Source organism: Parus major, chromosome 1 (assembly GCF_001522545.3).
Source record: "Parus major isolate Abel chromosome 1, Parus_major1.1, whole genome shotgun sequence".
Lineage (NCBI taxonomy): Eukaryota > Metazoa > Chordata > Aves > Passeriformes > Paridae > Parus > Parus major.
The window spans coordinates 61,567,949-61,593,127 of NC_031768.1; the positions used below are offsets into that span (position 1 = coordinate 61,567,949).

Here is a 25,179-nt window from a genome sequence, read left to right on the forward strand (position 1 = left end):
TGATTAATGTTGAAGTTAATGCAATTTATTGAAATAATTTAAGCTGTACAAATAGCTTTTTAATTATACCAAGCAGTTGAGAAAATAAAATTTGTATAGGTACTGTTTTGCTTAGTTGTTATTCCATCCTTCATTCTTCGAAAAATGTTGGTTTAAAAATATCTGTGCTTGTTCTTACTCTTATATCTTTCTCTGTGGGATGAAGACAGCAAGAAGTGTGAAGTGAAAAATAATGTATTTACTAACCAGAAAAAAAAAAATTGTTTTTCTCACAGTAAAACTTCTTTTTTTGTACATGCCAGACTTCTGTAACATATTCCTGTGTAATGGTTGTAAACACTCTTTTATTTTTAAGGTTATTCTTGTGCAAGTTAATCCAGGGGAAGCATTTACAATAAGAAGAGAAGATGGACAGTTTCAGTGCATTACAGGTAAAGTTGATAAATTTATTTTAATATTTTCTGAGTCTGAATCAGGATTAATAAAAGGGAATTTGTGGTGAAAGTAAAAGAATGACATCATTTATTTTAAATACAAGAGCTGCTTAAAGACCCAGAAGGTTATGTTCTAAGGATCATTGGGATTTTGATTTTGCTGCGATAAACCAAGTACTTTTTCTTACATTATATTAGATGAAATTAAATTCCTTCAAGAGGAGAAGGGAAGAACACCTTCAGATTGCAAAGCAAATACAGAGAGGCTGTTGTAGCAACTTTTGACTAAGCTCATTTCTTTCACAGACCTCAAATTAAAAACTACAACTGTTAATATGGCTTGAATTTAGGGGTTTTTATTATTCTTTGTTATCATTGTTTCCCTGACAGTTATCCCACCTAGTTTCTCATTATCTCTGCGGGCCAAATTGCACTGTTTCTGAGTTCTAGCAAGTGCAGCTTCAAAATACAAATGTTTCATCTAAGCATAGCATCCCCTTATGCGACGGTCACTTTGGATGTTGTTTTCTATTCTGAATGACCATAGTTACCAGTTAAGCATGTCTAGAAGGTACTGTGAGAAATGAGCAATCAGCTATTGCTGCTACATAGAACATCATTTTACTGTGTTGTAAGAGAGTATCCACAGATTCAGCTTTGAGGTTACATTTTTGTTCGTCATCATCCTGGCCGATGAATCCTACCTTATATTTTTTGTCTGGATGTTGGCCCAGCTCTAACAGATACTCTTCTGGGAATTTGAAGCAAATATTTTCCAGTTCCTTTCCTGCTTCTCTCCAGTCTGAGAAGATTTGAAAGGTCTAGTTTCCAGTGTCATATGCAGGTCCTTTGGCTACAAAATAACTGATTCAAAGGAGGCCTTAGCTGGTAATTAAGTTTATACTGACAGTTCTTAAAGTTTACATGTCTGTTAGTACCATATTTCAAAACTTTGTGCTGATTGTGTGATATTGTTGCATCTTTTGAGCCCAAATGAATCAGTGTTGCAGCTCACCGTTCTATAGAGCTTATTTGAAACATGATATGTAATAATCATAGTAATAAACATGATATTAATAATATGTAATAAACCTGACAGTACATGAGGGAAATATAATTATTTTTGTCTTGCAATTCAAGTTAAAGGACAGATAAGATATATTTTGCTTCTATTGCATAAAATACTGAGGGGAGGGGCATGCATTGCATGTTTGGTTCTCATTTTTGATTTACCAAGTGGTCTTACTGGTGGAGAATAAATTGACACTTCCCTGGCACGATTATCTTCAAAGCAGGAAGTGTTTAGTGAACTGCAAAAGTGTTAAGATCATATCCTTTACAGATATGGTTCTAACCTTCCATGGTACAGCTTTTATCCTTGCCTGGTGCCTCTTGCTTTTGGAGTAGGCAGCTTGCTATTGTGATTTGATTCAGCTATGGATTTCTTCATCCTTTAAATATGAAAGTGAGCAAGTTACTAGACAATTGTTTCTGGGACTCACTAAGTGTAAGCTGAGGTACAGTCTTTACAATGTCCCTGAAAAATGGCATTGCAGTCTGGAAAACTACATCTCAAATCAGTACCACAGCGTTTGCAAACCTCCTGTCACATAGATATTATTTTTGTCCTTCCCCTTTCCTGGAGATGAAATTGTGGATTATAGTTGGTAGTAAAAATCAGGGACATAAAGATATTTTTGTATCTGTGAATTCAGTAATCTTCATACAGAACCCAAGTTGCACCTGATCTTTTGAATGTTGCTTTTCTGGTCCATTCTTGCCACTTCTGAGGCGTTTCTGTGGTTTTGAGTGCTATGCCAATGGATCTTTCTACCTTTTGGGTTGTTGGGTCTGTCTACCTTAAAGAAGAAATTATCTTAGTAATTTATGCTGTTCCTTTTTCATTATATGTATTGCAGCTCATGAGAAATGTCTACTGTTTGGTTTTCTGTGTAGAGATTTGTATAAAATAAACTATCTTAGATGTTGTAAACTATGGAGAGTAATTTGGTATTGGTCCTTTTTGTTCTGCCATAACTTCTCAAACATAGTTTGCCCTTGACTTCGCTACAAAATGGATTACAGTCTGCAAAATGGGTTACAGCTTCAGGAGTCTATTGCATTGTCTTGAATGTAAGAAAGCAAGCAAGCTCACATCAGTTCCTTGGTTTTTTCTTCACTGTATGCACTCAGTTGTTAGGTGAAATAATAGTCAAAGATGCGGAAATATATAATGAGAATGGTTTGGATAAATGTAAAAAGATGTATATTTTTAGAAAGGTATGAAGAAGGACAAGATGGCTGAAATTTAGTGGAAATGCAATCAGTGGGAAGTTAATTTAGTCATTATAATGTTTCTTAATATTTTTTTTTCAGTCTTAGTTTTACCTATAAATATTTACCCATTTTTATATACTCTTCTCTGACTTAGAAGTCTCTGCAAAGAACACATATGCAGTTTTTTTCAGTGATGTGTAATAAAAAAAATTGAAATTATGTAAATGTAGTACTAAAATGAATGAGTGGAAGTTAAGAAGCTGCAAGCTGCTTATGGATCCCAGATAGCAGTGCAGATAGCCGGATACATTAGTTTGAATGATTCAGTAAGTCACACTTCCTTGGATAATTCTAAATCTCTCATGTGCTTTATTGCTGGTCAGTTCACCTTGAGATTTGGCTGTCTGCTGAAGTCAATGTGGATTGTTAATAAATCTAACCATAATGTTGTGTTTTCTTGAATCAAATATTTGCCTGTTGGAAACATGGAGATGCTCTGTCAATCTTCATGCTGTTCTTGTCATCTATTCTATTTTTATCGAGAATTGTCCTTACTTTGGCAGCTCTGTACATAGGGTGAAATTTCTCAACCTGAAAATGATGAGAGTGTCTTCAGGAGAAAGGAGAGGAGTGAATAAACTGAAGTTTAGAACTGTCCTTGAGTCAATGAAGTAATGAAAACTTAAAGCACTAATTAATGGAGAAGCACGCAATGCATTTTCTGTGAACTACGCTTCTGAAGAAAATGCTGCATTTACACACAGGTCTTTGTACTGACTTACCATGCCTGTTCTCACAGGTGGTCTCTAAAGCTTTGGCTGGTTTGGAACTACATTAAGTGAGAAGCATCTTCTTAATGCGGTCCTCTTCCATGGCAGTAGAATATTGAATGAAAAGACTCCTATGAATAATTCCTGGTTTGAAATCTCATAAGGATGGCAAAAGACCAGTGATAGTTAAGGGACCCTTTATGCTTGGTGAATTCCATTCCTTTATTTTAGTGACCTGTTAATGAATAAAAACATGTTTTATTCTTTATTTCTGTAGAATAAGAGGCATGGTTACTTTATATTTCTATAGTTAGCAGTCTTAGATCATAGTTGGGTTTCTGTTGTCTGTATTTTGACTTAAATACAGCTTTGATTGAGCACTTCTGTGTGCTCATGGCCATATTTTTCAGATATTATAAAATATTTTCTTTGCCTGCCTAGTGATTTGTCTGACGGTGACAACTCGTGCTCCCCCTTGACGCAGCTTCAATTTAAACAATTTGTCAGTCTCTAACTTTACGAAAACACCATACATTTCTTGCTAGATAGATAGGAACGTATCTGTCTGTGTAACCATGTGTTAGACCAAAATGTTTGTTTCTAAAGAGTCTTTTAAATCTATGAAAATTTTCTCATATACTAGGAATGCACAGACTTCTGTGGAAACTTTCCTTAAGCCAAAATTTTCTTCTGTTAATATGAAATAATCAGCTACGTTAAAGTGATTCAGAAAACCAGGTTTGAAATGTATGAATGGGTTCTCTTTGTAGAAGTGAATTACTGCAGATCACTCATTCATGAATTTTCCTATTACAGAATAAGTGAATGAAGATGACTCATCTTGAGGACATTTTGTACCAGTCCCAAGTTACAGCTAAAGGCTATTAAATGTTACTTGACACAATAAGAGAGACCATGTTCTATATGTCTCTGCAAAGGAAAATTGCCATTTTCATAATAGAATAAGAAGACTTATGTAAATTAGAATGAGTCATAAATGCTTCATGCTTTGAAATTAAATGAAGTATCAGTATTAAGGTTAGGCTCTGGGATAAAAGTTAAGCAAGCTTAACCTAGTTTTTTCTCTTTGAAATAAGAAATAAATTCTTCTGAAAAGTGTTTTCAAGGAAGTCAAGAGGAAAAAAAGATACATCAATTCTGAGACTACAGTAGTGAAACACAAACTTCAGTTCCTTCTAAGATCATTGAGCTTTGCAAAACCAAACCTGCCCATTACCCAGAATATTTTGTGAATAAAACTGTTACAGAATCACAGAATTGTTTGGGTTGGAAGAGACCTTCAAAGGTCATCTATTTCCAACCCCTTTGCCATGGGCAGGGACACCTTCCACTAGACCAGGCTGCTCAGAGCCACATCCAGTGTCCATCCATCCATCCATCCATCCAGGAATGGGCATCCACAACTTCTCTGGGCGACCTGTGGCAATGCCTCACCACCCTCTTGAAAATTTCTTTCTTATATCAAATCTAAACCTACTCTCTTTCAGTTTAAAATGTTGCCTCTTGGCCTGTAACAATAGGCCTTGCCAAAAAGTATTTCTCCATCTATTTTATAAAACCCTGTATATAATTAAAGGCTGCAATAAGGTATCCCCAGCACTTTCTCTTCTTTCAACTGAACAACCCCAACTTTCTCATCCTGTCTTCACAGGAGAAATGCTCCAACCTTCTGACTATTTTTTTGGCCCTCCTCTGGACCCTCTTCGAGTCCATGTCTGTCTTGTGCTGAGGAGCCCAGGACTCCAGGTGGGAGACAGAATCACCTCCCTCACCCTGTTGGACATGCTGCTTTTGATGCAGCCCAAGATACAGTTGGCTGTCTGGGCTGCAAGTACACATTGACAGCTTGTGTGTAGTTTCTCATCCAGCAGTATCCCCAAGTTTTCTGCAGGGCAGCTTTTAATCTATTTTCTACTTTTTCTGCTGTCAGGCTTGTGGTTTTGATTGTTTACAGATAGTGTTTGAGTAGCCAAACTGAGCGTCCTGAAATCTGAAAGTAACTACTAGTTAAGTACTTTTGAAGCCAAACACCCTAGATTTATCTTGTTCAAGTATCATCTTGTTCTTTAGTGTTGAGTTTTATTTTAAAACAATTTATTAATAGTGGAGGTGGTTAAAGACCTATCATAAATTCTGTACATGTTGCCACAGACCCCTGAGAAGGGACTTTGTTAGTTGCTAATGGTCATTGGGAGATGATTCCCTTACAAGACCACCACAGCTTATTATCAAATCCTAAACCACTGTGGTAAGTGGAGGAAGTGTGTGCTATCATTCTGTGGTGATTTTAGAATGTACAAAGATACCTAGCACTGCAGTAGTGGTTGCATTTATAGACTTAAAGGTTGCCATCACCTCTAGAAATACTGTATCTTGTTTGTTAAATTACTCGGTATCCACATTAGCATTGGGCAAAGTTTAGGAATAAAAGAATGTTTATTTAAATATGCAGCTGTCTAGTAATGAAACAAACTAGCAAAAGCAATAAAACACTGTTAACAAGAGTTCTCTCCTAGAGCATATCTAGTCTTCTAGGTAGCTTAATAGCCTGAATAATGAACCCCTTACAATAAACCCAGATGTGTATTACGGAGGTCTGGCACTTTGATTTTCCTGCTTCCATTAAGAACAGCTTACTGAAGCCAGCCAGAGAAGCTGCTCCGGGTGTTCTTTTTCTTCCTGTATCCTGAGAAGAAACTGTTTTTTCATCCTTGTTTCCATTTACCTGTTTCTCATTTCTAAATACTGAAATGCTGCATGACAACGTGTGTTATTTGCTTTCCTTTTCATCTTCAATGATGCTTTGCAGCTTCTCTCCACAGTAGCCTTCTGAAAACACAGATGTAAGGTTTTGTGTATCAGTTCATTAAAAAAAATTCTAAAAAACCCCTCAAAACAACCTCACCCTAAATGGTAAATTATTTCAGTTGTCATCTCCATTCCTTCTGTGTAGAAGACTAAAGATATTGATACTTAGATTAACATCCTTTTCGACGTATTAATTTTAGGAACACCACTGGAAATATTTAGAGGGCTGTAAAAGGCATTGAGGGAAGCTAAGACAAATCAACTGAAATTATGGGGTCAGAGTGAGCTAGAATGATTTGCAGCTAATTAACTCTTGGTTAAGGGTATCCATGCAGAGGGTCAGAGCTGAGTCTATAGGAGTAGCTTAACTCTAAAGCACCTCTGTTTGGGAGTGACCTTCAATATACACCATTTTTTTTAAAATTAAAGGTTTTTTTATTTCTAGGTGTCTGCATCCAATATTAGTATTGGCCAGCTATGTGGGAGTATGACTGCAGAGGAGACATAATTTCATTCTGTATTGAAACAAGATGATGAGGGAAAGTGGTCACAAAGCGTGGTTGTAACAGCTTGATTTGGAGCTTTCTCATTCCAAAATAATTTTAAGTAGGAGCTGCACTTTTTATAGCTTAGACTGATAAACAGGGTTCATGAATGCCCTTGCAAATACTGTTGAAGACAACCCTTCTACATTTTACTGGTAGGTTAGCCTCAAAATTGGATTTGAGATATGGCAAATAACCTTCTGGTAAGGTAAAGAAATAATGATGGATTTAAGCCCTCACTGCAGTGCATGTAGAATGCTCATGTGTTGGCTTTGACACATAGGACAAGTCCAGTTCTTAAGTCAAGTACTATTGGCAGGTAAAACTTGCCTGTAAGCCCTGCTGCTGCGGCTCTTCAAGTACAACTGCTGAATTAAAGCTAGGTTCAGACATATCTCTTTGATTCTGCAGGCCCTCTTGCAGTAGGGTAGAGGCAGTCTTCAAGAGTCATGACCATCTTTCAAATTTGCTGGGCTAACTCAATAAAAATTGCAAAGTAGTGCAAAACAAGGTTTTCCTCCTGACAAGAACAAAACAGCAATCCAGAATTCTGTTCTTTAGACTGGCCTCTCTTTGTTCTGAGAGTGGCTATGAGAATTAACCTCAGAACAGAGCTCCCTCAGCTTTGTCTGGGAACTGCCTGACCTCGTCCTCCACTAATTCTGATGACTGACCAGGTCTTTGTGGTCCCAGCCTCATCAAGCCATTAGAGAAGCAGGCAGGGATGACAAAAGAAGCTGTTATTGGAAAAACTTACTTTATCATGCTGCTTTTCTGCCAGAGCAGCTCGTATTACTGTTGTGCCTACTTTGTTAGTGTTATAAATACTAGACTTCTAAAACATTCTATTCCTAGAACAAATTTAATTTGATTAAAGTTAAAAAGCAGACTAGACTTGTTTTATCTTCTTCTGCAGTAGCAAATTAAAGAAAAATAGGAAATGCATTAATTCGTATCTCTCGTGATGTTCACTGTAGTGTGTTTTAGGAAAAACATAGTTTTCTGCCATTGATTTATGTTTAAAATGTGTTAAATAGAGTTAAAATCTTTATATGGACAAAATATGTCTGTAACATTTTTTGCCTTGCTTATTTGTCATTCTTCTAATAGATATTTTTTTAACTTTTGTTCTATCTTATTTCATGCATTCAGATATATGAGTTCATAAAGTACTGTATTCATTGTAAGGTGTTCATTCAGGTTCTCCTTTTCCTGTTTGATTTTCCTGTATATTCAGATCAGTTAATCCTCCCTTGTACCTTCTTTAATCTTCTCCTTTGTTCCTTCTTTTCACTACACTGCAATCTCCACACTGCAAACTCATCCTGATGGTAGGAAGGTTCTGGAGACATTCGTTTGAAATATCAGTGCTTCAGCTGCATACTGAAGTCATCTAATTTTAGGTGTCTAAATGTGTGCTTCTATATGTGGCCTTGGATCTAAGCTCCCATTGAAACTAGTGAAGATTTAGTCACTAGGTAGTACACTCAGTGCTTTTCAGCTGACATCAGTTTGCACTCAATGGCTCTCTAGGCTCCACTGTCTGTACCAACTAGGTCTCCACTTGCTATAATGGGAGTTTAAAGTCCTAACTTGCACGCAGACATATAATTTTAGATACCTAAATGAGATGTCTTCATTTTGGAACAAAAGCCTGACTATTATAAGCTGAAATAAATAAGGCTACATCCTGAAAGTGCCTCATTTAGGTGTGTTGATTCACAGTTGTACCCTCAGTGAATGTATTTGTCCTCAAGCAACTGAACTCTTTGTTCTAACATTGCATTTTACAAGAATGCTACTGGTTCTTAGAGGTGCATGTTGGGAATGAATTTACAGCCCTAGGTTGCAGCTGGAGAGTGCCCCTAAAAGCTGGTTTCCGTTACTCTAGTCAGACATGTCTAGCCCCCAAGGCTGGGAAGTATTAACTCAAGCTGCTGGGATTCAAGTGCTATTTTTGCCTCAGTGTGGAATCAGTTGGATGAGCCCTGTATGAAGCATGTAAGGCTTGACAGGTTTGTGTCTGGCAATATTGTAATAGTCTCATGGCACTGCAATCAGTTAATCTGATTTCTTCCCTGACTATGCTGTTGATGGGAAAGAAATAGCCCTATATTACTTGCTTCATGGGGGGGAAAGAAGGGAAAAAATTGGTAGGATCTCTTCTTGGTTTCTAGTAAGTAGAAATAGTAGTTTTCTCTCAGTAAAAAGTTTGTCTAATGTAAGCAGTATGAATTAAATAAAAAAAATTAGATCTATGGGCATTTTTAATATTTTCACTTAATGTACAAACCTCAACTGTTTAACTGAAGTAATAAAGGTTCATGAGGATTACTAACATTAAAGAGTGGAAGAAGTTCCTTAATTTCATTATCTGATTATTTAAAAACAAATGGTGCTTTTATTTTGTAGAAACTAAAACAATGTTTTTAAATGGGCTTTGTACTGAGTGTCATGAAAATGGAAAGGCTAGAACTTTGTGCATAAAGAACTTTTGCTGGATCCTCTTTCACAACTATGTACAGCATGAATACAGGCTGGTGTGTCATCTGTTGGAAAATACTGTGTTGATAGATGAGACCTCAGGAGAGCTCCCTATAGTGCAATTCAAATTGTATTGCTGCATTCTTGAAGTATAGTTGTAGCTGTCAAACTGTTCAGACTTCTATGCCACAATCACTGTTAGTAAGAAATAGCTCTGAATTGATTTTGGTTTACTCTTGTCCCATTTGTAGTCATGGCTGCCTTATTGTGCCACTGCCAGGCCCTTGATAGTTGTGAAGGGTTGTATACGCCCTGGGAAGGAAAACAGTCTTCATAGTTGTGTAGAAGCTCTCGTGGCCATTCTTTTCCAGAATTCCTCAGAACAGAGCCAGTTCCTCAAACATGCTCAGGTTGTCACAACCATGACAGCAAATTTACAAGCTGACGTTGCTCTGCCTCCGCGCCTTCTCTGATGGCAAAAGTTGTTGGGTACCGAGGAGATTAGTCTCCCTTTCCTTCATTTTCCCCTGTGCAAGGCTAGTGTGTTGTCTGTTCTTGCGAGAACTAAACTAAATGCTGCAACTTAGAATCCAGAGATTTTTAACTCTGTTCTTAGTTTAGCTGGTTTTTTTTTCTTTTTCTTTTGTTTTCTTTTTTTTTTTTTCTTTTGGTAGTAATAGATGATTCAGCAGCACATGGCACATGGCTTGGTAGATGTGGCTGTGCATGTGTTATTAATAGTAAATTAATAGCTGTCTTTTTTGACTGTCTGTGAAATGACTGAGGTTTTGTCAGCTTGCATGACTTACATGTTCATGTCACTTTTCAACTTTATTTAAAATCGTGATAATATAACTTCCCCTTCTTCCTTTTGCAGACAAGCAGCAATCTGTTTTACTCATAAAGCAGCTTATTATCCAAATGAGGGAAAGGAAGAAGAGACAGAAGATAACCAAGATCATTACATATAGGCTAGCTGTGCACAAATATTAACAGCTCCAGTGTAATGTGAATTAAAGACTGATTACAAGTAAGTTCAGCCATTTAAAGCCATTAAGAAACAGTGTATTCATAAGGGATTTCAAAGTTGCAAGGGCCAAATTCATTGGAAGTGAATACAGCTATCCACACTGCTCTTCTTGTATCCACACTTCTTTTGTTTTTATGCCAGAGAGAAGCTCTTTCTCACGCTACAAAGAGCTTTCCAGTTGTCCTAGAAAATTCAGTTGTGTAGGGCAGGTGCTCTAGGATATCATTCAAAGAACTTCAGATTTTTTCAAGTGACTGTGTAGCATCCAGTAATTTGTAGATGGGGTCTCAGATTAATGATACTAGAGCTTCTGGAGAAGATGATGCCACCTTCCTTCCCTTTTGATTAATCAGCTGTTCAGTAAGGATCTGCTTTATCTCCTTTGCTTGTTCTCAGTTTGTAGCCCATTCCTCAAAAGTTATCTTATCCTTTCACTTTGATGCTCTATATATGGGCCATTTTCATAAATACTGTGTATAATATGTTTCCCTTGGATGATCTTCACAGTTCAGAGGTTGGATGGATGTGCCTTTCAAGGCAACTGAAGAAAGAGCTGCAGTAAAAAATATAAGTGCCAAACCAGTAGTAAATATTATTGCTCATTAATAATTCTTAAAAGGAGTTAATATACAGACAGTGGTCAGCCTCTCTCTTCTGTTTTTCTAACGAGTTGCCTGTAAGATAGTCTCTTAAAAGATAGCATTTAAGTGAAGTGCTATTATGTTACATCCTCAGCTGCTTTAGACTTGAAGAGTTTGTGCTTTGAGAGGCACCACTCTGTGGACAGAGTTAAGTCTTTTGGTTTATGCAGCAAAGAGACGTCTCTGTAAAGCTCTTAAGCAGCAGGTAGATTTGGAAAATTATATGAAACGTACTTAAGTTTGCATTTATTCTTTCTGTTATGCTTTCCATATGCTTTGTATTTTGTTTCTTCTTTTGTGATCAGGCAAACATTTTGGATCGGATTCTATTAGATTTACCAAAAAAAAAAAGGTACTTTGACTCTTACCTAGATTTAAAATTCAGTTAAATCTGAACTCTTACCTGAAGTTTTATATTTCAAGTAATAGAACATACAAATAAAACAGTAAAGCTACCTTGTACGCAGATCCTTGGGGTGCCTAAAGCCCAAGGTGAGTTTGAGACTTTGAGAAGCTAAACTGTGTTTTTTTCCAAAAGAGAATTTTTGTCTGAATTGGGGTCAGAAGCAGAGTGACTGTATCTCATTTGAGTTTGACACTGCTAACAATGCAGTTTAGGGGAGCATCTGATGGCTATGCAATGCATTAATAAGTGAAAATATTTAGTAAGTTACAAGAGCAGTCTAAACAACTGGAACCAGTTAAAGTTCTTCCAACATGAATGAGTTTTAAAAATCACCTGCTAAGAGAGCTGAAATATTGATCAGAATGTGATAGATTGGTATTTCAGAAAAGGAACACATATGGAAGGGCTTTAAGAGAGGCTGCTGGAGGCTGCTGGGAGTTTGAGTATTTGCGGGGGGGAATGAAGTATTTCAAAGTGTAAGTCTGAGGAAAGGTATCCATTAATGAAGCTGAGTAAATGATAGAGTGGTTGTGATCCCATGAGATGTGGAACAGAGAAGTGGGAGTTGATAGAGACACTTGGCCCTCAAGAAGAAAAGAAGAAAACCTCTGTTCCCAGAGATCATCACAGAGACAAATGAAGAAAACCTTTGCTTTTGAATAACTCATCCTTAAAATAACACCCCTTAAGTTCATGGCCCATGAACACACCTCAGAGTGGTGTGAAAATGGGAGGAGAGCAGATGATGGCAGAGAGTTTTCTTCTGGGTGGCTGCCCTCATGAGAATAAAAAGCCATGAGAAAACTATTTTTCTTGTAAGAACTCTCCATGAAATGACAAAAGAAAACTCCTTTCTCTACAAAGACTGATGAAAAGATTATTGTATAGTTAATACTGTTTTAACCACTAAGTTTTGTCTCTGTGTTGTCAGACAAAAAATAATTAGGCAGTAGAGAAAAAAAAGTTTCTCGAAGTTTTATTCTGGTTTCTTATTCTTGTAGTTCTGCTAATAAACTTTCTTTATTCCTTTTAAGTTTTGAGCCTGTTTTTCCCTTCTTCTAGTCCATATCTCACCACAAAAATTAAGTAATTTTCTAGTGATTTTTAGCTAGTGCTTTAAAACCACCACACAGAGGTGCAGAGGACTGGCTGGTGTGAGACTAACTTCCATTCATTTCCTTGATTTGTGCTATGAATGGATACAAGAGGACTGTCGGGCATGAGGCTTTTGAGATTGATTATTGATGGTTTGATCACTTTTTCACTTCTGGCCCATGTGTGTTAGAGCAGTTCATTTCTACACAGATTGTAAATCTGACATGATATCTATGTAGCATTTTCAATAAAATATTTGTAAAAGATATGGTTTTATGCTTACCACATCCTTCTAATGCTTATGAAAAGGAAAATTGCATGACCAGGAAGAAAATGTACCTTGGAAATACCCTTTTATTTTAGTTGCAGCTATATACACATCAAAGTTTCCTTGCATCACTTTCCAGCAAAGATATGACACGTAGTAGATTATTAATGTGCCCACACAGCTTTCTCTGTTCATCCACTGTCATGTCTTTCAAATACAGAGCTCTGATTTCTCCACAATAGCTTCCAATTGTGCATTATGTTCATAGAATTTCAGTGCGTTGTCTTTTTTTTTTTTTAGTTACTGAGTCTTGTCCTCTCAACTGAAAAACAGATCCATTATTTTTGATGGGAAAGAATCTAGTCTCATGTTGGTGACAGTAGTTAAACAGAAGGGTATTGGGTTTGGAGTTCTTTTCAGAACTGCATAAATGTACGTTGCTGGATCATATTCTTGTATGATGCTACTGTGCTCTGGGTCTGGGCAAGTAGTACAGTAGATGTTTCTGTGCAGCTTTAGAGAGCTGAAAAAACTATCTGAAGTGTCTGCCTGGGAGCATCCCACAGAGAAAAAGAGGTTTAATGTAGTGTAAGGTTACATGTATTTAGGATATAGTTTTGGCAGATGCGAGGGCCAGTGGGAAACAGATAGGATTAGAAAATGCAGATGTAAAGAATTGCAGGTGTGCAGTCTTGAGGAGTCTTGAGGCCAGATACCTACATGTTGCCTGTTTCCTTGAAAGCATAAAACAGAATGGTTTTGATGACTTTTTCCAAAAAACTTCGGCAGACACAATATAACCTTTTTTTTTTTCAAAGATTCTAAATTGTGCACGAAATGGGAAAGGATTGAATGCTAAAGCATGATGCACAGCTAGCCTAGGATGTAAATATATTCCTCCTTATTCGCTCAGTAATCAATGTACTCTGGTGTCTTTCAGCTAACGAGACATTCTTGAAATACTTGGTATTTCAGCAAAGCTGATCATTCAGACTACTCTAATAGCTCAGTAAATCCATATTCCAGAGCTGGTAAAGGATCAACAAGAACATGCAGTAGTAGTCTGAAGGAGTGTTGTTTGAATGGTACCACTGAACTGGATTAAATGCAGTTATATACAATGCAAGGTCATGCATTAGATTAATAATTTATAGATGGGGATCTCTTCACTTGAAACTTGATAAGGAGGAGGAAGAAGCAGACAGGCTATCTATTTGACTCATAAGATAAACATTATCTCCAGTATAATGTATCTTTAAAGCTTAGTGTGATTATAAAAGACATCAGGACAGTTGTTGTCAGTATAGCTTGGGATGTTTAGTAGCATTTTACAGGATTCTGCTGAGATTTCAACTGTAATTTGATAACTCATGTTTACAAAAAATGAATTGAAGCTGACTCCAGGTGTTACAAAAAAAATCTGCTAGGATATTCAGGAGAAAATATAAAAAGAAAATAGAAGAGCTTGATTTGCTTGGCTAAAAATTACTCTTGGTAGAAAACAACAGAGATTTAAAAAAAAAAATAATAAAGCCAGAGCTAGTCTAGAGTCCAGTTTGCTATCAAATGGCTGTGAAATACTTTTGTATAATAATGTGAAATACTTTTATGTAATTACAAGAAATAAAAAAATGTATAATTACATAGGAGAGTGGTGCTCTAGAAGAGCAGTCCAGTGGGGAGGCATATGGATAAAAGTACTGCTTTGGTATTGGTCTTCAGGCTTCTGTATGGAATCCATTTCTGGTGGATCTTGGTGTATGATAATGGGAGAAAGGAATGAAATTGCAATTGCAGGTGAATAGGCTTGATTCATGAGGTGTTTTTCATGAAGGCCTCAAGCCCTCATGGTTTAACAACAGAAAATTTACATCTCCTGCATCCTCACAATAATGAAGCAATAAAAAGATTTCTACACGAAGGGCACGTTTACTTTACAGCTACTAAGCAATTTTCTTGTCTTGGCTCCTTCATGGAGGGATATATTGATCTGAACATAATGGTAAGGAACCCATCATATGCATGTATCTTTTTTCCTTTCTTCTGGTTTGGAATGACAACCATTATATGTCTAAGCCAAGTTAGTTGTTTCATCCCTGGCTTCTTGTTTGGCACAGGTAAGTAGATTCTTTGCATAGTTCTTTCTGGCTTCAGGTTCATTTTGGATGCCAAAGCAGTGGGTGTGTTACTTTCCAAAACGTATTTGGTTACAAAGCAAATTGAATTTGAAAAGAAGACAGCAGTGGTATAGGCTTATCTTTTTTTCTGGTCCCAGCTTACTGCTTTTCCAGATACTTTCTTTCTGGTAATGTTTATTAACATTGCTGAAAGCTTTTTATCATGAGAAGCCTCTGTCATAGATGCTCTTATTTCCCATATCTGGTAACTTGCTTGAGATTTCTAGAAAATAATGCCTTGTTGAACTGATCTGTAAAGAATTCATTGTGGAGAATCAAGAAGTCTTAGTCACAAAAAACATCTAAAAGACCAAATTTTGGACTTCAAATTCCAAAACATGTTTTAAACATACAGTTTTAAAGTCCTGATTATTAGTTGGATTGCAGACCCTGAAAACCACTTTCACATCACTTTCAGCAGTAAAATGTGAGGTTTGCAGTGCAAATTGGCTGATAGTGTTAAGGGATTTGTGCTATAGTAGAAGCATTTCACTGTAGAAGAGGCTGCAGATGTTTGTAGCAAGCATTGCACCCTTCTGTGTTGCTAAGTCTGACTGACAATATCAGTGCTTTTTTATGTGTATCATGGTTTGGGGTTAATTAATTTGGGATCAAATTTCTGCACAGCTTTTTGGAGATGAAAATTCTTGTGTGTGGACTTTAAGTCATTGGCAGAACCAGAAACCTTAATCTAAATGTTTAGGTATTTATCGTGTCAGTTGCAATAATAACGAGTTCAAGATCAGTAGTTTTTCAGTCACAGTTTTATTTCCACTGTCTTCAGAGCATCCCCTATTGTAGCTGCATTCATAGGCTTGTTATTAGTGAAAAGACAGAGAAAAATGTCTGTGGGAAGAACTGTGATACCAAGGGATCATGTTTAAGATGCTTGGATTCCACCTTAGTTGTAACTTAGATTTAGCTGCAGAAGTCTCAGATGCAGCCCAGGTCACCCACTAAATAATGAGCTAATCCTACAAAGCATGCTGAATCCATTGCTTCTCCTGTTTCGACTGTGGAATTCCTTACATGCCTCTAATGCTACAAAACACAAGGCTGCAGGGGACAGTCAGGAGACAGACATCAAAGACAGAGACAGTATATAAATGATGCCTTTCTGTCTCTCCAAAAAGAAAGGCTGCTTGTCTACTTGGGCTGTATTAAATTTATTCTGAAATGCAAACAGTATCATCAGCAGGAAATTGTTTAAAGCACTTATCCACAACCAAAAAAAATCTGAGCTCTGCAAGTACCACAGAATCTAAACCTGTAGCTCCCTGATTCCAGCAGTGTCCCTTAGCCATGAGGCTCTGGGAAATTCTGAGTTGGTCCTTTGGAGATGGGCGTCTTTACCTCCAAAGCAGATTCTAGAGGGAAAATACATGGGAAAGCAAGCTGTCTTTTTCTGTTGATGTGATGAGGATTTCTCTATGATTTAAGTGAAGTCCTGGGTTCTGCTTCCTGTTTTAAAGGCTGGTTCTGAGTTTTCCACTTAGAAGCTCCTGGATTCAAGGAGTTAAGTGTGTTCCATTCCAGTTTCTAGTGGTTCATCTCCAGCAGAAGTGACCCAGGCTGTTTCTTAGTTTGGTGCTCATAGCTCTCTCCTAAATAGGAGCAAGTTGTGGTGAATGTGCAGAAGCAGAGACCTGTCCTCTGGAGGCAGCCAGTGAATCACTCTGCTGAAGCCAAGTGTTTGCTTCAGATGCTGCAAAGTGTGAGGTGTATGACATCAGATGTTTTCAATTTGGTCTTCCTAAGTCTCTCTTTTGTCATATGCTTCTGTATAATTTGCCTGGGTCTTGTTCCCTACAGTTTGTGGCACGACAGAATGATTTCTCATCACTAATGTCACCTTTTGAATTGTCAGCTTCAGGGGTCATTTTCTCCACTCATGACTTGAAACAAAATGGTATAAATAAGTGTTACTTCAAAATCTATTTAATGATTAAGAAACCTACATTTGAACATTTGTTGGTGGAACTGTAGTGTTGCTAGAAACTTCGTTGGTGGACTTATGTGAACTTAAGTGAACATCTCACAACTCTATGGAGACATAAAAATGATTGTATGCAGTGAGTGTGAAGAGAGGTAGAGCCTGTAGGACCAAAGTCTTTCCATTGCTTAGTATTGTTATAAATAATCTTTTTATCTGATCAGAACACCAGACTCACCTAATACAAGAACCACATCTAAGAGAGTAAAATTTCAGTAAGACAGAGCTGTTGGGTGGGAGGGTTTTTAAAAATCAGTTGATGTTAACTTTTTCCCTTATATTGAGAAAAAAATTTAGCCCTGGTTTTGCACCCTAGAACTCTAGTTGTGGAACCAGTGTCTTCATAGATTTACCTACTTTCCCTCTTCTGCAAAGTCATATAGAATCCTGGATTATGGGATTTCTGGAAAGCTGAAATACCTCACATCCTACTGACTTAGTTTTATATCTTCTAGTTAGGTATGATCACTCCCAAACTGGTCCCTTTAAAGAAAGATGTGTTTTGTATTTATTTTACATAATATGACGATTTCAGCTATTTATTATAATAATAATAATTTTGGTTTGCTGTGGTTTTATTTTAAATGGGAAATATGAATCTGCACTGTATTCATTTATTTAATTAGATTGAAACCTAGAAAACTCAAAGGTTTTCAAATGAAAGTACTTGTTATTAGTAGAGTCCAGAGACTCAGAATAGTACGTCTTTATAGATATCTGCCTTGGATAGAAATAAAAACTTGAGTTGGACACTGAATTTCTTCTTGGCAGCATTTTCTGATATGACTTTTTGCTGTGTTTTCTGACACTGTATATGATGTATTAATTCCAGTTTACTCAAACAGATTTTTTTTTCAATATAACCCTGGACTCTTCTCTCTTGTCCATAATTTTGAAATACCTTACCTTAGAATCTGGTAAAATTGTTCCAGCATTTATATGAATGCTATTGATTTTCTTAATCAACACATTAAATCTGTATAAGTAATATTCAGTAAATCATATTCAAGTCATTTTATAGATATTTTATGTGTGTGTGTGTGTGTATATGTATACACATATATGCATGTGTGTGTGCACATAATAATTTGCGAAGGGGTACTGTTAAGAAATTTGCACAAAGGAAAGGAGGCTTCTTTGAATGCCACGTGCTTTGAGACAGTGGAATGTGATAGATAATTCTGCATTCTAGTTTCAAGCCAATGTATCCAGGTAAGTAAAAAAAAAACCAACAAAAAACCATTTATTAGTATAATAAGTTGAATATCAGGATGATGAAAAGGCTTTTACAAGTAATTATACTATGTAATACTATTCTTAGCACTCAGGCAGGCAGGGGGAGGAAGTTGAAGTTAATGCTTGTTCCTTCCAAGATCTGTCTTCTCTGGATCAACACATTCTTTTGTAGAAGATGCTGTCTACACATCACGAACTGCCAGCTGTTGAGACTGACTAGTGCTTTTCATTCTTAACCACAAGCAGCTGTCAGCAGCAGTGCTTAACTTTTTAACTTTCTGGTCTGCAGTGCTATATGGGGAAAAAACCCCAAGCCCACCTGATTAGAAAAACACCAATTCTAGTGGTAACAACTGTTACATGATTAAATTGTAGATTATTCTGAATGTTGTGAATCACGCGCAACATGATTAGGCAGCATGCACAATAAATATTTAAATATTAAATTCAAATAAGTATTTAAAATAATAATTTTTAGTTTGAAAAAGTTGCAGATCTGTATTGCTTAGCATCAGTGCTAGGAAATTAAGCTCTCCTTGAAGAAAAAGCTACGCAAATATGCAGTGCAGTTAGATTAGAATAAGTGCAGATTAGTTTTCTTCTAAGAATAATAACATTTTTATCAAAGCCTCTCTGTGTGGTATATCACATTTGACTCCCTTTGAAATGCAGCAATTTATGGTTCATCCAATATTTAAATTGGAACTCTGTGAGGGAGTGAACAACTTTTTGACGTAACTCTTCCACACAATTACTAAATCATTGCCCTAAGCTGGCAAACTAAACAGAGTAATTTAATAGTTTGGGCTGCACAGCACAAAGTGTGTGTTGTATTTCTACATTAACATCTTTGAATCATTGTTTCATTTTTTAGTGAAGTAGAATTCATCACTGTGGCGCACAGTTGCCTCAGAAAGTAGGTATAGAGTCCTATTATTGTAGTATCTCAAACAACTACAATCATTCTTCTGCAAATTCCCATGTATAACTTCATGTTATGAAGTTTGTGCCATTCAAAGGCATGGACTTGTAGTCTTTTTTTAATTAAAAAATTGCACCATGGTCATTGTTTAGAAACAGGTGAAATAAAAGTACTTTTAACATTTGAACATAGAAACCATTGTCACCTTTTTCCTTTGAAAGTATATCAGGCCATTATGAAAGAAAAACGATAGCTGCATTAGTGATAAAGTGCTACAGGAACCTGTCATCCCTGCACTTTGCCTGAGAAGGGATTTTCTTGTGAATATGTATGTGTGGTTTCATGGGAAAGATCAGGATCTCATTAGGATGTAATCTTTAGAAATACTCTAGTTAGGCTTCATGGCTTTCTTCTCTTTTATCCATTATTCCAAAGTCTTTGTAAGAGAAACTGATGCTCCCCCCTCCCCCCACTTTTGAAAGGAACTATGATAATGTTTTACCTTCAGTTTTTCCTTTTGTTTGCCAGCCTGCTGTCTACTGATAGGTTTCCTTTTTTTTTTCCTAGTCAGTTAATACATTTCAATTGATGTTGTAGCTTTGTCAGCTGCTGTTCCCCAGCCTTGATGGCAAAAGTAGACAGATGGGTGGGGGAAGGGAAGGGATTGTTTTGTCAGGATGAATTTAGAGCATAAGGGATACGTTAAATTGACAGCAATGCCAGCTGAAATCTTCTGATCCACACGTGTCCTTGCAGCGATCCCAGTTCCTTCTTGTGCTTCTTCTCCACCTTAGGCCAAACAGTAAGTTCTGTGCTTGCTTTCCTTTTTTCTTATTACTTGTTTTTTATTATGTTGCACCTAATATGTGTAAAGACGTTGTGGTTAACTTAAAGTATTAATTGGGAAGTATTTTCCAGGCATGGCTTACAAGACAAATGTAGACCAGTTGGTGGTGGTTGTTGTTACTGGGTTTTTTCAATTAGTTGTAGCTGTTGGAAACCCAAAATTAAACTTTGAAGTCTTAGCCCTTATGTAAAAGACAAAGTGGTGCAACTGTTTGTGGCATCTGGGACTATTGATTTACTGCAGCCCATCACTGTTAGAGGGGTGTGCTGCTACGTCAGCTGGCGCTCTATTGTTTCAGCTGCTGTGGCCTTTGTGTTTGATCCTGTCAGTGCTTGCGTCAGTGATGCATATCATCGCCTGTGTGATGTCAAAGTGTGGGTGTTCGGTTATAGAGCCATAGTTAACCTAATGTGCTGCAGTAAATCCTGAATGCTATTTCCTCCTGGGGATAGCAGTGATTCATCACCGTTCACATTAGACTAATGCTAAGTATAGCAGTGTTCATGAGCCGCAGTATTCACTTAGATTAGTATCAAAGTCATTGCAGCTCTCCAAACGCTGGGCCGGAAGGTGTTTGTTTGCAACCAGATCTGTTTGTGCACCCCCTTTCTTAGGTCTAAACTGATTAGCAGGTCAGCTCAAGGAAAATCCTTTGGAAGGACTGGGCCTAAGTAATTCTTTAACACTTAATTATGCTAATTAACGTAAAAGCTTTCAGCTAAATGACTCGGATCACACCAGGCAATGACAGCGGGTAGATTAGAGTACTAAGCGGAGCGGGGAGCCCTGCGGGATGAGGCCGAGGGCGTCGCTCCCCGCGGGGGTTCTGCCCCTTGAAGCGGCGACGCGGGCAGGGCGGAGCGCAGGGCGCGGAGAGGCCGCGGGGCGGAGCGGAGCGGAGCGGGCCCGGCCGCGCACCTGAGGGAGCCGCCCCGCCCCGCCCCGCCCCGCCCGCTGCCGCGGCGCGCCGGGAGCAGCCGCTCGCCCGCCCGGCACGGCCCGGCCCGGCCCGGCCCGGCCCGAAATGAGCGGTAAGGACTCCCGCCTGCCTGGTCCGGCCGCCGCGGTGAAACACGACACCTGCGGGCCGGCGGCCTCCGCGGCTGTGCGGCAGTGGCGGATGGGGGAGATCTGCAGTGGCCGGGGGGAAAAAAAAAATAAAAATCTGTGGGGCAGGAGTCGGAGCGCTGCCAGGCCTGTCTGTCGGTGGTGCGCTCTCGGAGAGGGGTGGCGGCGGTCCCGGGGGCCTCGGTAGCCCCGGAGCCGTGAGGGGAGCAGGACGCCCAGCTCTGCGAGGCCGTAGGAGCCCGGGTGCTGAAGCGCAGGGCCGGGCGCTGAGTGCCCCGGAAGAGCATTCCCTGCCCCGGCGCTGGGAATCCGGTGTGTGCACCTTTGCCGGGGCTTTTATGAGCCGCTTATAATGCAGTGATGCTTCATGGTTGGAATAAAAAGAAATGGTGTATCTGGTAGGCGAGCGGTGGCGGTATCCTCAGGTTTTCAGGTGTTACTATGTTTAGATCAGCTAGCGATGATGCAGCGGTGGTAATTTTGCTGCATGTTTATGGTGGCTGTAAATGAGCACAATGAGGTTTTTATAGTCTGCTCAAATAGACACATTCACCAGCTATTGCTAGGGGAGGGAGGTATTCCTCCTGTTGGTGGGATTTTAGGACAATAAAAAATTGAGAGTGTGGTGAAACATCTGTTTCTTGGGTTCAATTCCATTAAGTCAACCCTTAGTGAGTTTGATGAGACATTTTTCAGTAACAAAGTAACAGCTATGTGGGTTGGTTTTTTTTTTTTCCACTCCCACAATGTTTCTTTTCCACTACTGTGGAAGAGAATTTGTATACCTGAAAATATATCAAAGATTTGAGACCTCCCCTTACCAATAATCAAGTCCTCAACATTCATTATACAGCGATTTGAAATTGAAATAAATTCTATTTATGCACAATACAGAAAATTTGATGTTTTCTTAACATGAATTCCTGATGCTTTTGTTTGCTGTTACTTTATAATAATTCTCACCTCATGATAAAGCACACTGGTTTTGTCACGCAGCAGTCCAGCCAATGCTTAAAAACATGAAAATTCCTCTTACAGTGTATTACACCACAGGAGAGCTTAGATCTTCATATTAGCGAGGAAAAAAATACATGTTTTTATAGCATATTAGCATTTTATTTTCAGATAAAATTTTGCAGGCTGTAATATGCTTCCTATCAAGAAATCAGTAATCATGCTGTAAAACACGGTGTTCATTAAAAATTCTTGTGAAGCCTGCTGACTTTTTGTCCCGTGCTTATCATGTTCTTGGATGTCTGTCTAGAAATTTCATTTCACAGCCACTTGGAAATCTAATCAGAAGTAAATTAGAGTTCTTGAATATTAAAATATTATTTCAATAATTCTGGTACTTTAAAGTGCAAAATATGGGATGCAAATTTTGAAACTACTGATTTGACTCTATTCTAACACTGCAATACTTTTTCAGGTTCATACATTCAGTTTATGCCTTTATTTTTGTGACTGCTAGACTATGGCATACTGAAAATGGCTTTGTGGATCAACCTTTGTACTGGATGGGAGATAACTGCTCTGTGTTTGTTAGAGAGATTAGAGTGCTAAATAAGTAAGCCTTAAAAAGGTTGTTAAACAATATTCTCTAGATGCTTAAAGCAAAACAAAACAAAAAAGCCAAACACAGATAATCACTAGTTTTCAAAGAAACTGCTTGCTCATGTGAGTTTCATCATGCCCCAAGGACATCGTGTTCTGTAAGAAGTTCAAGTAAATGTGGTCTTAATTTTCCATTTATGTGAAACTTACATAGTTAAAGTTGTGTGTTTAATGAAAGTGTCAGTATTTTGTACTCATTGTAGAAAAACTGCAGGTAAATGATGAAAGATACAAGTTGTATAAAATTCACCTTCTTATGCAAGAATTGAAACCATTCTTTATTTCAATGGCAACTTAAATATGCTTCCATTATTTTTGACCTTTTTGAACTTATTGTAGTGAGGTAATGTACTATTTGAAGTTTCTCTTCCTAACTTTTCCTGACTTTCATTTTAATTTCTTTTTTAGAAATTTCTTTTAATTTCTTTTTTTCATCTTCAGGAGAAACTTTTGCTAAAACATTTTTGAGTTTCAGATGAGCAAAAACACCGGAAGAATGATCAGTTCTCCATTTATAACTTGCTGTAGTCTTTATATTCTTTGCTGTTGCATAGTTCAGTGAATAATTCATTAAAGACCTTGTTCTTAGAAAGTTTCTTCACCCCCTCCCCTGTTGTGGGTTAGCATTTTGTTGATAATAAAGTGATTCTTTTTATGTAACATGTTTGCAAATTTCTGTGTCGTACTCTAAAAAAGTTCCTATAATATGTGCAATCAAGTTGGATTGCTCACTGCTTTTCTAAGGAGTGCTTTTCATTCCTTTTCTCTGCTCTTGGCTTTCAGACAAAGGTACCTTTATTTTTCTGTCAAGTCCATATGTATCAGAATGAGGAATGCTAATCTTATTTACTGTACTTTGCATTTACTTAGTACTTTCCCTTTGCAAATCCTAACAGAGTTTTAAAAACATTAAGGTGGAGCTACGAATGCCCTTTCAGAAGTATTGCTGAAACTCCACCAAGTTGGATTGGTACTTTTGGTAGCTTCAATATACTAAATTGGAAATTTGCAGAATGCAGCCTGGAGTATCTGAATCCCAGTCTTCTGTCTTGTCACAGAACTTGTTCAAATTGTGTTTCAGTATTTCTTTCATTATTAAACTTCAGTGTTTGTTCCCTTGTGTATTTAAAACACAGTAACGTAATGATATTCCTCTTGAGCCTGTACCAATGTGCTTGCTCTGGTAGAGGCCAGCATCAAATACTAAAGGGGACAGCATAAGGATAGGGCAGGCACACAGAAGAAACTTCCTTGTTCATAAAACAGAAGTAGTACTTATATTTTTTACAGCTCTTAATGGATTATTTCTCCCAAACCGAACCTAATCATTAGTTTCTACACTTTTCTTAAAGTAAGGAGTCACACAATTTAGCTGTGCATTTTATGAGAAATTCCCTTATCTATTTTAAAACTTACCTGGTGAATTAGTTTACTGTCTCTGGTTCTTGCAAATGTGAAACTATAAATTATCTTCCTTTCCATTTTTAGATATTTTTAAAATAGGTCTTGTACTGTTTTTCTGCTGCCAGCCCTTTTAGCCATCTTTTGGTGGAAAAATCCTGGTCTCTTGAATCTTTCCTGATAAACATATGGAAAGCCACTGTAATTTTATTTTTTTTTTTTGCCCTTCTCTGGTCCTGTGTGGTTTTTTTGATAGGTAGAGTCAAACACATCGCTCAAGGATTTGAGGTACAGAGTGAATTTATACCACAGCGTAATGATGTTTTCTGCTTGTTCCCTGTTCCGTTAGTAATGATTTTTTAATGTTCTCTTTCTTTCTGCGAATGCCACAAAACAACACTTGCCTGGTATTTCTTTAGAAATCCATGTAGTAGCTGCATTGTATGCTTGTTTACGTCTGATTTATGGTTTATCTCTGTTAAGAAGCACTTCTGGTTTTATCCAGATGCATCACTTTGCACTTACCAACATTATTCCTTCTGGGCTTTTGTCATCTGATCAGCGAGTACTGTGCAATCCTTTTTAGCTGAGAACATAGCAACAATTTATCACCTTGCTGTTCATTTTCTTTTCTGGAAGCTTTGTTTAATACACTTAACAGGTTCTTTGGGTGCCTGTGGGACTTTTTTTTTGGTCACTCGAAGAACTTCTAAAGCTTGTAAATTACTTCTCTTAGTTTCCTGTTCTCCAATCAGTCAAATCAGACCTTTTCCCTTTATTACCAAAGGCAGCATTACTTCTTTAAGAGTCTTTGAGAGACATTGTCAAAAGCTTTTTGAAAATCCAAGTATTTGACAGCATCTCTGTGCTCTTTGAAGGTACCTGATTTTCTAGGCAACACTTTATCTACAAATGCCACCTTAACACATTCTCTTTGTGTCATATTTATCTGTGTATGTGTGTGCTCCTTTCTTTATGGTTTGCATGGTACAAGGATCACCATGGTGTCCTGACTTTTCCCATTAGCTGGAGCAGACTTACTAGTTGATAATACACTGACTTTTCCCTGGAACCTTAAGTTCGTGTCTCGTTTGCCACCTCCCCCTGCTGTGGTACTGAGACTACTTTAGTTGATAAGACCA

At 37.7% G+C, this 25,179-nt stretch overlaps 1 protein-coding gene across 7 annotated transcripts in view; it reads left to right on the forward strand.

The window, feature by feature from the left end:
• FNDC3A (fibronectin type III domain containing 3A) overlaps positions 1-25,179 on the forward strand; it is a 113,281-nt gene that overhangs the window by 38,293 nt on the left and 49,809 nt on the right. For 5 of the 7 annotated variants that reach the window (XM_015625685.3, XM_015625675.3, XM_033514812.1 and 2 more), the window contains one exon: positions 356-431. In XM_015625685.3, coding sequence (XP_015481171.1) covers positions 356-431 — 76 coding nt within the window. Of the gene's footprint in view, positions 1-355; positions 432-5,153; positions 5,249-20,950; positions 20,986-25,179 lie in introns of those variants that run through there. The other 2 variants (XM_019006633.2, XM_015625730.1) reach the window with 2 other exon arrangements.